We start from the raw sequence: 14,225 nt of genomic DNA, 5'->3' as shown, positions 1-14,225 counted from the left end.
ATATAGTCAACGTTTCATAAATCTTAGGTAAATAGTCACGTTCATGTATTTACACACGTAAATTGACGTAAATACCATACCTTTTTATTTCAATGAAAGGGCAAACCAGAAACGGCACATCATCTTTATGGCAATTTACCTAAGATTTACCAAACGTTTGTTATATACCAATCTCAAACGTTTTAGTTGGCTAGTTATCTAACTTTTTTGTTATTTTGTTTTGTTTGACATATTTTATCTGATTGCCTTTTTTATGATATATATTTAAAAATTGGTTTTTTATTACCACGTATAAATTGTGGTATGTGTCCTCAAAATGGAATGATCGTCTTTCAAATTTTTTGTTGTTAAGAGTTTTAGACATATTAATTCTTGGGCGTTCTTTCTTGAGGCAGGTGATCCTCAAATAATTGTATTGAGAAAATAACATATATATGCCATGTGTTTAAGTGAAATGTCAAGTTTAACATTTTGTTTTTAAAAATGTCGAGTTTGTAGCTTCAGTTTGATAAAAATGACGAAATTATACCCTAAAATAGATATAAAAAAAATATCACAAATATTCATTTTATTGATTTTTTTTTATTAATGCTAACTCTAATATAATAAACTGAACCAAATTCAAAATCACTACACCAACTCCCAAATTCTCATTTTTGAAATAAAAATAGCTCTAAATCGAAATAGACTAATAAAAAGGAAAATGATTTGTGGCACAACTCACGATCCACAACGATCCACTCAGAGGTTGACACGTGTCCACCAACTTCCACGTGTCAACCTCTGAGTGGATCGTTTGTGGATCGTGAGTTGTGCCAAATAGCTTTACTCTAATAAAAATCATACTTTTCAAGAGATGATTTCCTTCTATGTTCGAATTGTAACTCCGAGTCTTGGATTTGGCGGTCGAATCAGTGATTTTGATAATCATAGACTGTCGATTTTTACTATTTTTTTCTGTTTTTATTCTCCATGATCCAGTGATTCCTGTTTGTTTTTTTATTTTTTAAATAAATTATATATAGAGTGTGTATGAAATATGACTACGGGGAATATTAGAGTCCATATCAATGAAAATTCAATAAAAGGAATATATGTGATTATGTTATTTATTTTAGGGTATAAATTCGTAATTTTAATTAAACAGACAATATAAATTCGATATTTTTTAAAATTAAAGGTTAAACTCGATATTTTACTAAAATAGAGAGTGTATATATGTGTAATTTTCCAATTGTATTCTTCTATCAACTTTCAAAAATTTACAAAGTTACTGTTATGGTCTTTCTCAGTTTAGAAACATACAATAATATGATGTCTTAATCTTCATTGTTGTAACATACTATATACTAACGCAAGCTTGAGAACATGCACTCTCCTTAGTAACCATAATCCATACACAAAGCAAGGAAGAACGTAAAACTCCGAATTCAAACCACGTCCGTCCTGTCAGTGAACTCTCTCTCTATGTTACTACGCCACCGGAGCAGCGTTGGTCCACTCTCCGCGCTGAAACTGACCCGAGCCCTCTCCGACTCAGCCCCGACTCACGCCGACCTCCTCCCCCTCTGCTCCGCCGTCGACTCCATCCGCCAAGCCCGGCAGCTCCACGCCGCCGCTGTAACCAATGGCCTCCTCCCACGCAGCGTCTCCCTCTGCGCCGCCCTCATCCTCTCCTACGCCGCCGCCGGAGCTCTCTCGGCCCCTCGCCGCCTCTTCGAAGCCACCGTCGGGTTCTGCAACACCGCGTTTCTCTGGAACACCCTCGTCCGGGCTTGCTACGTCTCCCGGGACCGCCACGGGTTCGGGGTCTACAATCGGATGCTACGGACTGGCTTTGCCTTTCCAGACGGTCACACGTTTCCTTTTGTTTTGAAGATGTGTACGGACTTCGGGGAGGTTCGGAAGGGTTTGGAGACTCACGCGTGTGTTTTCAAGATGGGTTTTGATGCTGATGTCTTTGTGGGGAACACTCTGATGGCGTTTTATGGGAGTGCTGGGGATTTGACGGCTGCGAGGAAGGTGTTTGATGAAATGCTCGACAGAGATGTTGTGTCGTGGAACACGGTTATTGGGCTTTTCTCGGTGAGCGGGCTCTATGATGAGGCTGTCAGGTATTACCGCAAAATGAGTTCGGGCTTTTTGAGACCAAATTCCGTGACCATTATTTCTGTGTTGCCAGCGTGTGTTGGCCTCGCAGGAGCAGGGAATGAGATCGTGGCGAGTCAGGTTCATTGTTACGCTGTGAAAGTTGGGCTTGATCTTCACGTGATGATCGGCAACGCGTTGGTCGATGTGTATGGAAAATGTGGGAATGCCAAGGCCTCGAAGAGGGTTTTTGACGAAATGAGTTTTAAGAACGAAGTCTCTTGGAATTCGTCCATTACTAGTCTCGCTTACGTAGGACGAGATAGTGACGCGTTGTTAGTGTTTAGGTCGATGATCGAATCGGGGTTTAGCCCAAACTCCATAACCATCTCAAGCATGCTTCCGATTTTGGTTGAGCTCGGACTCCTCAGAGAGGCGAAAGAAGCCCACGGGTTCAGTGTGAGAGCCGGGATTGACTCCGATGTTTTCATTTCCAACTCTTTGATTGACATGTACTCGAAATCAGGTCGCCCGAAATCTGCCGAAAGCATCTTTGAAAACATGGTCGAGAAGAACATTGTTTCGTGGAACGCGATGGTGTCGAACTTTGCCCAGAACGGTCTCGAGAGGGCTGCAATAGAGCTTGTGCGAAAAATGCAGGTTTGCGATGAAACTCCCAACGGCGTGACGTTCACGAATGTTCTTCCGGGCTGTGCTCGGTTGGGCTTCCATTGCCAGGGAAAAGAAATCCACGCCATGGCTATCCGGTCGGGCGCTTCTTCCGATTTCTTTGTCTCCAACGCCTTGACCGACATGTATGCGAAATGCGGTTCTCTATCTTCGGCTCGGAATGTCTTCAACATCTCCGAGAGAGATCAGGTGTCGTACAACACGCTGATCGTGGGGTATTCCAACACCGCGGATTGCTCGGAATCCCTGACCCTTTTCTCTGAGATGAGCGTCGCTGGGTTCAGACACGACAACGTGTCGTACGTGGGCGTGATCTCGGCTTGCGCGAACCTCGGCGCGGTCAAGCACGGCCGAGAGGCTCACGGCTCGTGGGTCCGGAGATACCTCCGGTCGCACCTCTTCGTGTGGAATGCGCTCGTGGACTTGTACGCGAAATGCGGGCGGACCGACCTCGCCAGGAGAGTGTTCGACGGGATTCCCGACAGAGACGTGACGTCGTGGAACACCATGATCACGGGCTACGGGATGGCCGGGGAAGTCGGGAGAGCCATCGAGCTCTTCGAAGCGATGGGGAGAGACTCCAACGTGGGACCCGATTCAGTCTCTTACGTCACGGTTCTGTCGGCGTGTAGCCACGGAGGGCTGGTCGAAGAGGGAAAGAGATACCTCAGCCAAATGAAGGGCCGAGGGATCGAGCCGGCACAGACGCACTACGCCTGTGTAGTCGATCTCCTTGGGCGGGCCGGGCTGATGGGAGAAGTGTTGGAGCTCATCAGGGGTTTGCCTTTCGGACCCGACGCCGATGTGTGGGGTGCGTTGCTCGGGGCTTGTCGGATCCACGGGAACGTGGAGCTCGGGGCTTGGGCTGCGGAGAATCTTTTCAGGCTGAGGCCCGGCCATTCGGGCTATTACGTGCTTCTGTCGAACATGTACGCAGAGGCTGGAAAATGGGATGAGGCGAATCGGGTGAGAGAGTTGATGAGGTCGAGGGGAGTGAAGAAGGGTCCCAGTTGCAGTTGGGTTAAGATTGGGGACCGGGTTCGTGCTTTTGGTGCCGGAGATGCACCCGAGGGTCTCGCTTGATTATTCTCAGGCTTTCAACTCCAAAGATTTTACTCGAGGCGTATCGATTAACAATACTGTTTTACTAATTCCTTATCCCCTATATTGTTTGACTCCATTGTGTACATAATATTTGTTATGAATCTATACCATTGTTCTTCCCAACAGTGTCAAAGCATCAGCTAGGGGAGACAATATTTCATATTTTTGGGTCATATTTTATGCCCAGGTTTAAGTGAGTAATAATTTAATTTCAAAGGTATGATGAGTAGTGAATACAGGGAATGATCCACGCCAAAAACCCATCATTCAAACACAACATAAATGCAAAACAATAACAAACAAATTCCAAACCATAAACAGGTCCAGTGTAAAACCAAAATAGCTAATAATGAATGAATATGTGGAGTGTGTATAAACAAAACTGACTCAAGTAACAAAGACTAAACATGTGATGATGTGAATGCCTCAAAATTTCCTCATTCCAAGCAAGGAAAGCAGCGAAACCCATGAACTAAACTAAACGAAACAGAAAAAAGGTGTATGTGTGGACTACTAGACTTTACGCGCGAGGGTTCTCTGCTTGGTGGCGTGCTGAACAACTTTCTCCTCGACGGGAAGGCCTTTGCGTCGCCTGACATTGTCGACTAGCTTTCTTGCGGTGTTGTGGAGCACGCTGGATCCGTCCCCGAACTCCTCGATCTCCTCTTCGGTCTTTGGCACGAAGAAAGGGTCCTGAGGAAGCACCTCCCAGTGGCTGAGCACGAGCAGAGCGCTGGCCCCGCCACCTGTCTCCCTCCTGAGCTGGTCCGCAAACCCGAAGCTCTCTGAGACGGGAACGTAGGCGTGCACCGTGAACGAGGCCGACCCTTCTTGCATCTCCTCCTTGATCACCCTCGCCCGCCTCCGAGCCACCACCGCGTACATCGACCCCAGATACTCCGGCGATGTGTTGAGCTCGCAGAAGTACATTGCCTCCACCAGCCGAGGCTTCCTCTGCACCACCGCCGCCCGGCACGCCTCCTTCACCGCCGTCATCACTTGCCCGAACTGCTCCGACGACGAGCTCTCTCTCTCCTCCTGGGCCGATGCAGAAGATACTCGGGCCTCCACCACGAACCCGAGCCCCCACGTGGGCTCGTCGCAGAGCGGGCCCGCCGCCGTTGCCAGCTGGAACCCTGAAACTACGCTGGTCTCGAGCCGCTCCGCCTCCGAGGACACCGCTTCGTGCTCGTCCTCTTCGGACCAGAATCCCAGTTGCTTCGAGACGTGGGCCGAGCCGTGGACCAGGATGGGCGGCGATGACGATCCTTCTTCGGGTTCTTCTTCTGGGTCCGGCGTGAAGAGGATGTTGGGGCCGTTTCGCCGCGGCCCGAGCGCCCAGATCTTCTTCAGGAGCTTCGGCCATTGTCGCCGGCATTTCTCTGCCCGGTCCTTGTCGTCCTCGTTCTCCGACGCGATGTCGCTCTCCACGGCTTCCGTGATGCGCTGGCGCAGGGTTTCCGTTTCCGTGGTTTTGCTCGCGTGGTCCCCGTTGACTCCGATGATGTCTCCGAGCAAGTCGGAGCTCTCGTCGAGGACCTTGGTCAGAGAGGGCGGTAGCTTGAAGACTCGCACGCGGACGACGCATCTTCCGTTGGACGTTGTCTTCTCGACGAAATCCGAGCTCCCCGTCAGCGCTTTCAGACACTCGAGAGTGTTGCAATCCTCTCCCTGGATGGTCTCCTTGTACGAGACCAGAGGCGGCGACACTTCGAGGTTCACCCTCGCGAACCTGTCCTTGAGATCCTTTATGCACCGCTCGAGGTGGACTTCCCCGGCCGCGGCCAGGACGTGCTCTCCGCGCCCGGACACCGAGACCTCGACGAACGGGTCGGCCCGGTTCAGAAGCTTCAGACCCTTCATGAGCGCGGCCATGTCCGCCGGATCGGAGGGCTCGATCGCGACCCTCAGCGTGGGCGAGACTTGAAACGCCATGCTCGAGAAGGGCCAACAGTTCTTGGTGGACGAGAGGGTCGCGCTCTTCAGAATGTGTTGCCCGAGGCCTCTGATCGCGACCACGTTCCCGGCGCTCGCCGAGCGAACGAATTGCAGGCCCTGACCCATCATCAGGTAGATCGCCGGCAGCGTGGCTTCCTGGACGTGTTTCTGCATCGAATCGTCGTCGCCTTTCAACGGATCGTACAGAGCCGAGAGAACGAAGACCTTCTGACCCGATCGGAGGACCCCGCTGAAGATCCTGGCGAAGGCGAGGAAGCACTCGCCGGAGCCTCCGTCGTCGCTCTCGTCGGTCCCGTTGTCCACGGCTTCTCCCCCGAGGCCTCTCTGAGGAAGCATCTTCGAGGGGACGGCGAACATCTTGGAGACGAAGGCGACACAAGGAGCCTCGGGCCTCGAATCGCAAGCCTCCACCGACGCCCTCACGCTCTCGGCCTCGGCGCTGGAGACCTCCCTCTTGGGGATGAGGCGGGAGATTCGGTGCGCCTGGGCCGAGACCGGGTCGGGCATACAGTTGATGACCATGGAGAGGATCGAGTCGGAGAGAGGAAGCCAACGGCTCATGACGGCCTGCAGCGCCACTTTCGAGTCCTTATTCTGAAGCTCCCGCGGAGGGACGTTGAGGCCGAACGTCTTCACGACCTTGTTGAGAATCCCTCTGTCTCCGTCGCCGTCCATGGCCGACTGGTAGACCGGCCAGAGCTGCTCGAGGACGAACTGGACGAACATGGGCCGGGAAGCCTGAGACTTTTTCTCGAGGCTCTTCTTTCCGACGATCATCTTGGTCTTGGCGTTGTAGTACCATGGCCCCCAGAGGGCCTTCCGGAGGGCGGCGGCGCTGGCGCCGAGCCTGGCGGCGTAGAACTCGGCGAAGTCGTGGACGGTGAATCCCCAGCCGTCGAGAGCGCAGGCAAAGGCCACGTTGCCCTTCTGGGGCTGGAAGGTGTCTTCGTCGTCGTCGTCGAGGAGCTCGAGGTCGGCGTCGGAGGGGGAGTCGCCGGAGGAGAGGATGAGGTCGACCTCGGAGAGGTACTTCTCGGACTTGTAGGCGCTGACGATGCCGTTGACCTCGTGGACGATGCGGAGGAGGCGCGCGTAGGCCTCGGAGGGGGTGAGGCGGAGCTCGGAGATGAGGCGGTCGACCTTGTTGAGGACGAGGCAAGGGGTGAGGCGCTCCGTCCAGGCCTGGCGGAGGACGGCGTGGGTCTGGATGTGGACGCCCTCCACGGCGTCGACCAGAACCAGAGCGCCGTCGCTGAGACGCGCCGCCGTGGAGACCTCGGAGCAGAAGTCCATGTGGCCCGGGGAGTCGATGAGGTTGACGGAGTGGTCGCCGTGGCGGAGGGACACGGAGGAGCTCTTCATGGTGATGGCTCGCCGCTGCTCCTCGTCGAGGTAGTCCATGAATCGGACCCGCCCCGCCATCTTCGGGTGGAGGACTCCGCCGCCGGCCGACGCGATCAGGTGGTCCGCCAGCGTCGTCTTCCCGTGGTCCACGTGGGCTAGGATGCACATGTTTCGCATTCGCCGGGGATCCACCACGCCGTTCGCCGGTGAATCCGTAGCCATCGAATGAAGAGACTTCTTTTATTTTTGTGACCTAATTATTCAGGATCAGGAGAGAATTAGGGCTTTTGAGGCGTTGGGGTTTATATTTCTCCCCTCTTTTCACTTCTCACGGCGGTTTTTTTTTTTTTTTTTTTTTTTTTTCAATGTCACTTGAGTTTCTCTTGTTTTTCGAACAATGGCGGTGTTTGGCATAGTAAAAAAGTGATTTTAAAATATATGTACGAAAAAACTGTTGTTTTAAAAAACAGATGAGTGTTTGGTAAACTATTGTAAAATAGTTGTAGCTGTTAACAAAAACTGATTTAGTGTTTGATAAAATATATATTAATATTTATAAGTGATAATTATTTATATAAAATGTAATTAATAATAATAATAAGATATATTTTGTTATATAAAAAATATATCAAAGTGGGTGTCTATAGAATGTAAAAAATAAATTATAAATTTTGGTGACGTCAAAAAAATTATTTGATAAAAACATATAGAGATAATTAGAATTAAAAGTTAGTGTAAGAGAAAAAAAAAGTTAAGAGAGAGAAATTACAAACCAAAAACTAAATCTACGTATAAAAGCTACAAATTGTAGCTTTTGGTTTTTTTAGTTAAAATATTCAAAAACATTTTTTAGCTTTTAGAAAAAGCAATTTTACCAAACATTTAAATATGATTTAACTTTTAGAAAGAACTAAAATCAAGCTTAATAAGCTGAACCCAACATAGCCTTTGTCTCGTCGTATTTCACTATTTATAAAGAATTTTTTTTTTTTTTATATAAACCATCTAATTCAAATTTAGTGTTTAATAAAATTGCCAAAATTTTACAAGCAAAATAACCACTTATCTATTAAAATATAATAAGCGCAAATCCGAAAACACTGTTCATAACGATCTACCAATTAAATTATGACATGTAATAAGCCAATTCCGAGATGACTGTTCACGCCTCACTTTAAATACAAACCATTTTATTTTATTTTTTCTTTGTCACCGTTCGTTTGGGGTTTGTACGGTTTCATTGGCTTCACCATTTTCTCTCGTCGTCTCTTTCTTCTATATTTCTTTCTTCTTCGTTGCTCTTCGCCGCCAGTGAAACACTCGCCAATCACGCATCATCGTCGGACATCGTCTCCGCTCCTCTTCTCGGTGAGTTCAACGATCTCGTTTATGTCTCCTCGTCTTCTTCTATCTTGCTTGATTTAGGATTTCTTGTTGGAATTGTGTGATTGGTAAAAAGTGCTTTATAACTTGGGGTTTTCAAATTTGGTATGGTTTTTGCTCGAATTTAATTTGAAAAATAGGGTTTTCAGATTTTATATAGGTTTTGCTCGAATTTACTTTTAAATTGGGGCTTTCGAAATGGTTTATAAATTCGGGTTTTCATATCTCATATGAGTTTTGCTCGAATTTAAGTTGAAATTTAAAGTTGCAGATATGGAGAAATTTACCCGACATGTGCAGGGGAATCATTTCATTCCTAACACTGTTTTTGTTGACTGCACAGCCGACACTGCTGTGGCTGGCTATTACTAAGATTGGTTGCGTAAAGGCATTCATGTGGTCACTCCGAACAAGAAGGCTAAATCTGGACCGCTTGATCAGGTACTGTAAAGCTTCATATCCAACCATAATATAAACTTAGAAAATCGGTTATTAATTTTATATAGATTTTGCTCGAATTTTCTTTTAATTTGGGGCTTTCATTCTTGTTCATTCATGTTTAATTGCTGTTGGTTTTCTTAGAAAATCGGTTATTAATTTTATATAGGTTTTGCTCGAATTTTCTTTTAATTTGGGGCTTTCATTCTTGTTCATTCATGTTTAATTGCTGTTGATTTTTTCTAAATAAATAAGCTTTATACTGGGTTTGGAACTAAGTAAATAGAGATGTATGCCTGTAACAATGGAAGATGTGTAGGATTGGCTTTGCATTCTTGGCTGGCAGAAATTATCTTGGGCTTTTTGTCAGTTCAGTGCCAAAATAAGAGGTGTTTATGTTTTGTTTTGTGTTGATGATTTAGGTAGGAATCAGAAGCTGTTGGTGATTTTAAATGCTAACATGTATGACTTTTTAGTGGTCTTAGTTTTGATGTTTATACATATTCCTATGTTGCGATGTTACGTTACTGGCTGAATTTCTTAATTTCCTAGCAGTAATTCTGAAATATAAAAGAACATCAGTTTTAACTTAGGACTGCCCTGTTTCTAATGTGTCCGTTGTCATTGTGACACGTTATCAGTGATTAAATCACAGAGAATTCAAAGGTTTTTGTGGGTGGTCAAAATTTTGAACACTGCAAAAAGTGAATTAGTTTGTGTTTGTGTATTCAAGGGCCTCAAACCATTGAGAAAGTGGATGTTGTTCTTGTAGGTTTTGAAGGGCTTTCTTGGCACCGCTGAAGCCGTAATTCGCTCGCTAAAATCCTTGTATTCAGAAGTGGTGAGTTTGGTTCTATTTTTTTTATAATGGGTTCTGAACTAAGTAATTAACACGGGTCTTTTGTCAGTTCAGTGCCAAGAGTGGCCTTTTCATCAATAGAATCTCTTCAATATCTCAAAGAATGAGAATACCCTAATTTTTATGTGAATAACTTTATATTACAAGATTCGATCAACAAAGAAAAATTATATTACAAGATTTTGAACAGATTTTTACCTTTTTCCAACATCGAATTTCATCATCTTACATGAAATTGATCAATCGGAATGAATCAAGTCTTGCTTGCTTGTGAAATTGATCCCAAATCTTTGATTATTGAGGTGTGTTTTTATAAGGAGAAAATTTGTACAGTTGTCTCTTATGTGATCATGCAGTAGTATAATGATATAACAATCCCCTACACCGTGGTTTAAATCTTTGTACCTTGACTTTCTTTTTGCAGGCTTATGTCAAGGGACTAATGATTGCAGTCATACCATTTACTTCAAAGGTATAATTATATATGATCTAGAATGCATACTTTGGTTCTGAATTTAGGTGTTGGGATTTACGCTCTATAACTTGCAGATTCTAGAACCATGCCAAAGCAGTCTAGCATATCAACCACCCAATCCTTGGACGATGGGCATTCTCGGATTGCTTGCTGAGATATATTCTATGCCTAACCTGAAAATGAACCTGAAGTTTGACATTGAGGTACAGTTTTTGTTGGAATTTTCGCATGTCATTCCCCACCTACATAATATTGGTGCTCATAATTTTATCCGTCTCTTTTTACTCAACCCAATTGATTTGTCTCAGGTTTTGTTCAAGAACCTTGGGGTGGACTTGAAAGAGATAGCGCCAACTTCTCTTCTTAAGGATCGCAAGAGAGAGGTTGAAGGGAATCCTGATTTTTCTAATAAAGATGTTGGGGCATCTCAATCACAGATGGTATCTGAAGTTAAAACATGGATAATGGCTCCGCTAAATCAAGTTGAGTTACCACTTGAGGTTGCTCCTTCATCAAATTCTGCTGGTCATAATCATTTGATGTCTCAGGTTGGATATGCTAGATTGTTCTATTGAAGGGGTTTTCCCTGTAGATTCCCTTGCAAATTTGACGTGCTTGGTCTGGGAATCGAAGGACGGGAATGATAAAATGCTAGGTTTGAGAACTTAAGAACTGGATTTATTATTACGATTACTCTGATTTTTATTATTAATTGGGTATATTCTGTATACAGTGATTTTTTTAAAACTGGACTCGTCAATTGACGTTTTTGGAATCAAGTATGGGTTGGGGTTTTACTTCAGTGTTTCTTTTGTTGAATTGATTGATTTTGGTTTTGAAGTTCCATAACTATATAAAGCTGATAAACTTACTGAGTGTAGAATCAATTTGAATTGTGATTCTTGAATTTGAAGTGCTTGATCTAGGGATTGAAGGACTGGGATAGTAAAACGTTAGGTTTGAGAGCTTAAGAACTGGGTTTACTGCTATGACCATTGTGCTTTTACTTGGGTTTCTTCTATTAAGACTTATTTTTTAATTGGACTTGGTAATTGAGATTTTTGAAATTGTTTCTCTTGCGGAATGGTGATCACTCGCGCTGATAGAGAATGACATCACTGTCCTTGTGAGTGTTTTTGTATTCTCACTGATATAGTTAATTAGCTTACAAATAATCTCACATTAAGCTTACATTTTCTCTTCTCTTTAAGGGTCCATTTACTCTTATATATCAGTAACATCATGTAACATCATTTGGTTGGAGCCAAAAAAAGTGCCAAAAAATTGAGAGAGAGAGAGATAGACTTGATGTCAGTTGGTATCGAGCACAGTCGCACCAGAGCCCAGCAAAGGCAGCGCTGCATAAGGAATAAGGAATAAGATAAAATACATGAGGTTGAGTAAAAGAAATTGTGTAATTAAAGTAAACTTTATTTTGAAAGAAAAAAGCTAACTTCAAACTGTAAAATATGCAAGTGAGCGCATCTCAACAAAAACGAAATAAGATTTAATCCCAATGAACCCGATTTTTTTTTATGGAATTTTAGTCTTTGTACAAGAAAGTAACACACCTATAAACTCAACCATGACAATATCTGCCAATGTAAGATTCTGCAAAATAAGAAATACCGTTGTGATTTACCAGTAAAATTTTAGGAAAAAAAATCAGACCTTTAGCTCAACAAACCAACAGATTCAATTCAGCCCAAACTTTTTGTGAGTCAATGAAAAAATATGACCTTCAAAGCAGTCGACAATGAGTCAATGGTAAAATGTAATCGGACAAACCAAAACATTAGCTTCGAAAAGAAAGAAAAAAAGTTACCTACTTCAATGATATGTGGCTCTGCTTTGTTTAGAATATGTGTGAAAGCCTTCTCACCAGTCTCCAATTTCTTCTCGCCCATCTTTATACAATGATTTCATCGCACAATAATCTTGTCGCGAAATCGGCTTGGAAGTTTGAATCTCGACAGCGTTTTTCCATAAGTTCCGTTCTGATGCACTTTTTTTGGCTCCAACCAAATGATGTTACATGATGTTACTGATATATAAGAGTAAATGGACCCTTAAAGAGAAGAGAAAATGTAAGCTTAATGTGAGATTATTTATTAATGTGACATCAAGTCTATCTCTCTCTCTCTCTCAATTTTTTTTTTAATTCACATTTTTTTTATATCAATTGAATTCATAGTTTCTCGGATGTCCTTTGTTGCTTGCCCCAGAAGCATATTACTAGAAACTAGGTTATTTTAATAACAAATGTACATCATTCCGATCTAAAGCATATTACTCGAAACTAGGTTATTTTAATAACAAATGTACATCTTGATATATTCTATATAAAGATGCTATAATAGTAAAATAAGTATGTGTGAATAGTAATCATTTCCTCTTCTTATGTAAAGCAATGGTGCAAATAACTGAAAGTTCATAACTATTTCGAAGATCATGGTACTAATGCTTATTCCACATTACAATGATGCTTATAGATTACGCTAAGAAACAATTAGCTCCTGCACCATATTAGGCCGTCGAGCTCATTGTGTATGGCTTTGCGGAAGAGGAGGTTGATCAAGATCGAAAATTCTAGAGACGAAGAATCAAAATCTATTACTCTTACTTAATTTGAATATTTTTTTCTTTTATAGTTCTATTATGGAATATTTTACTCCCACGATCATGGATATTACAATTTCATATTGTTTTTCAATTGAATTTTACTTTGACGAATATTGGTAAAACTCTTTAACAAGATGTATTAAGAGGTCATAACACTATTTTAAAATAAATTTATCAATTAATATCTGTAGTCCACGTGCGAAGCACGTTCTACATCCTAGTATTGTTAAAAAACAACTATATCTTTGTTGATTGGGTATGAATTGTTACGGTTTGAAAATGATTCTTCCTTTCCTACTCACGTTATTAGCTCTCAATTTTTCAGCGATCGTGGCAATTTTTCTTACGTTTCAACATCGATCCGAGATTGACTAACAGGTTCGAATCTCATATTCGATTCGAAATATCTTAGTCTACGATCATCTTTGTCGGCTTTTATTTTCAACAGATCTTTCAATTATAGAAGTTTTCTTATCTCTTTTTATCTAGAAATTTCTAATCTTCGATTCTCTACCATTGATCACTGTTGTTCGCGTTAATTTCCAGTAGAATCTTTCAGATTATAACCATTTTTTTCTACGAATTTGATTTCAACCTTTTAATTTCGCTTATGTTTATAATTTGTTATCCAAGTTATTTTCGATGGAATTGGTGTTGAATTCTTATGTTGTAGCATGTTTTGCTAAGTCAGGTCGGCTTTGTTCTAGATCATAATTTTTAGTTTTTGTTCTTAATCTCCGTGTTTATCATGTTCATGAATCGGTTTCTCAGGATTTCAATAATTTTAATCTAGGTGTCCAAAATGTTAATCCTTGTTTTTTTTTTTTTTTTTTGTAGTTGATTTGTTTGAATGTCTCGCTTTGGTATAAATTGTGAATTTTCAGATACTAAAGTGAATGTGATTTTGGATTTAGAACATGATGGACTTGTAGATGAAATTGAACTAAACAACATTCCTTCGAACTTTGACATGAAAGAGGGTAGTATTTTTCTTGAAAAAAGCACAATGGTCAATGCTTTTAAGAGAATAGCTATTAGAAACAACTTCGAGTTCATAGTGTCCCGATCTAGTAAAACTAAGTACTTTCTTGTTTGCTGTAAAACACCTTGTGATTGGAAATTAAACGCCTCGGTGTGTGGGGACTCGGGCGTATGGGTGATTAGAAAGTATCAAAAACGTGCATTCTTGCACCGTTGAAGTTGTTTCATCCAAGCATAGGCAAGCCTCTGTGTCGGTTATGAGTGAGTGCATGAAGAGAGAGT

The 14,225-nt window shown here is 43.1% G+C and overlaps 3 protein-coding genes across 5 annotated transcripts; 2 read left to right on the top strand and 1 right to left on the bottom strand.

Moving 5' to 3' along the window:
- The first annotated feature begins 1,400 nt into the window (after positions 1-1,400).
- Positions 1,401-4,209, top strand: LOC149380933 (putative pentatricopeptide repeat-containing protein At1g69350, mitochondrial). The gene has a single exon (XM_089630546.1). The coding sequence runs from the start codon at positions 1,468-1,470 to the stop codon at positions 3,859-3,861; it is 2,394 nt and encodes a 797-aa protein (XP_089486672.1). The 5' UTR covers positions 1,401-1,467; the 3' UTR covers positions 3,862-4,209.
- Positions 4,210-4,222: 13 nt separating this feature from the next.
- Positions 4,223-7,522, bottom strand: LOC149380932 (Ribosomal protein S5/Elongation factor G/III/V family protein). The gene has a single exon (XM_089630545.1). It carries the CDS (start codon positions 7,405-7,407, stop codon positions 4,396-4,398), a length of 3,012 nt encoding a protein of 1,003 aa, XP_089486671.1. The 5' UTR covers positions 7,408-7,522; the 3' UTR covers positions 4,223-4,395.
- Positions 7,523-8,399: 877 nt separating this feature from the next.
- LOC149380931 (uncharacterized) lies at positions 8,400-11,068 on the top strand. Of its 3 annotated transcripts, XM_089601602.1 has the most exons (6): positions 8,400-8,553; positions 8,912-9,009; positions 9,779-9,847; positions 10,290-10,337; positions 10,415-10,543; positions 10,649-11,068. In XM_089601602.1, the coding sequence occupies exons 4-6, from the start codon at positions 10,308-10,310 to the stop codon at positions 10,913-10,915; spliced, it is 426 nt and encodes a 141-aa protein (XP_089457728.1). In that variant the 5' UTR covers positions 8,400-8,553; positions 8,912-9,009; positions 9,779-9,847; positions 10,290-10,307; the 3' UTR covers positions 10,916-11,068. The 3 variants fall into 3 exon arrangements, with proteins under 3 accessions (XP_089457728.1, XP_089457729.1, XP_089457727.1); XM_089601603.1 differs by lacking the exons at positions 8,400-8,553; positions 8,912-9,009 and adding an exon at positions 9,350-9,395; XM_089601601.1 differs by lacking the exons at positions 8,400-8,553; positions 8,912-9,009; positions 9,779-9,847 and adding an exon at positions 10,084-10,167.
- Positions 11,069-14,225: the final 3,157 nt, after the last annotated feature.

The sequence above is a fragment of the Urtica dioica genome, chromosome 11 (assembly GCF_054948205.1).
Source record: "Urtica dioica subsp. dioica isolate 48M chromosome 11, U.dioica_male_clone48M_v1_H2, whole genome shotgun sequence".
Classification (NCBI taxonomy): Eukaryota; Viridiplantae; Streptophyta; class Magnoliopsida; order Rosales; family Urticaceae; genus Urtica; species Urtica dioica.
The sequence above is the reverse complement of the archived record's forward strand: the minus strand, read 5'-3'. Positions and strand labels throughout refer to the sequence as shown.

Coding starts and splice junctions, on each gene's coding strand:
- LOC149380933 (XM_089630546.1), top strand. CDS start 1,468: ATGTTACTACGCCACCGGAGCAGCGTTGGTCCACTCTCCGCGCTGAAA.
- LOC149380932 (XM_089630545.1), bottom strand. CDS start 7,407: ATGGCTACGGATTCACCGGCGAACGGCGTGGTGGATCCCCGGCGAATG.
- LOC149380931 (XM_089601601.1), top strand. CDS start 10,114: ATGAATCAAGTCTTGCTTGCTTGTGAAATTGATCCCAAATCTTTGATT. Junction 10,338..10,414: donor TCATACCATTTACTTCAAAG/GTATAATTATAT, acceptor TATAACTTGCAG/ATTCTAGAACCATGCCAAAG. Junction 10,544..10,648: donor ACCTGAAGTTTGACATTGAG/GTACAGTTTTTG, acceptor GATTTGTCTCAG/GTTTTGTTCAAGAACCTTGG.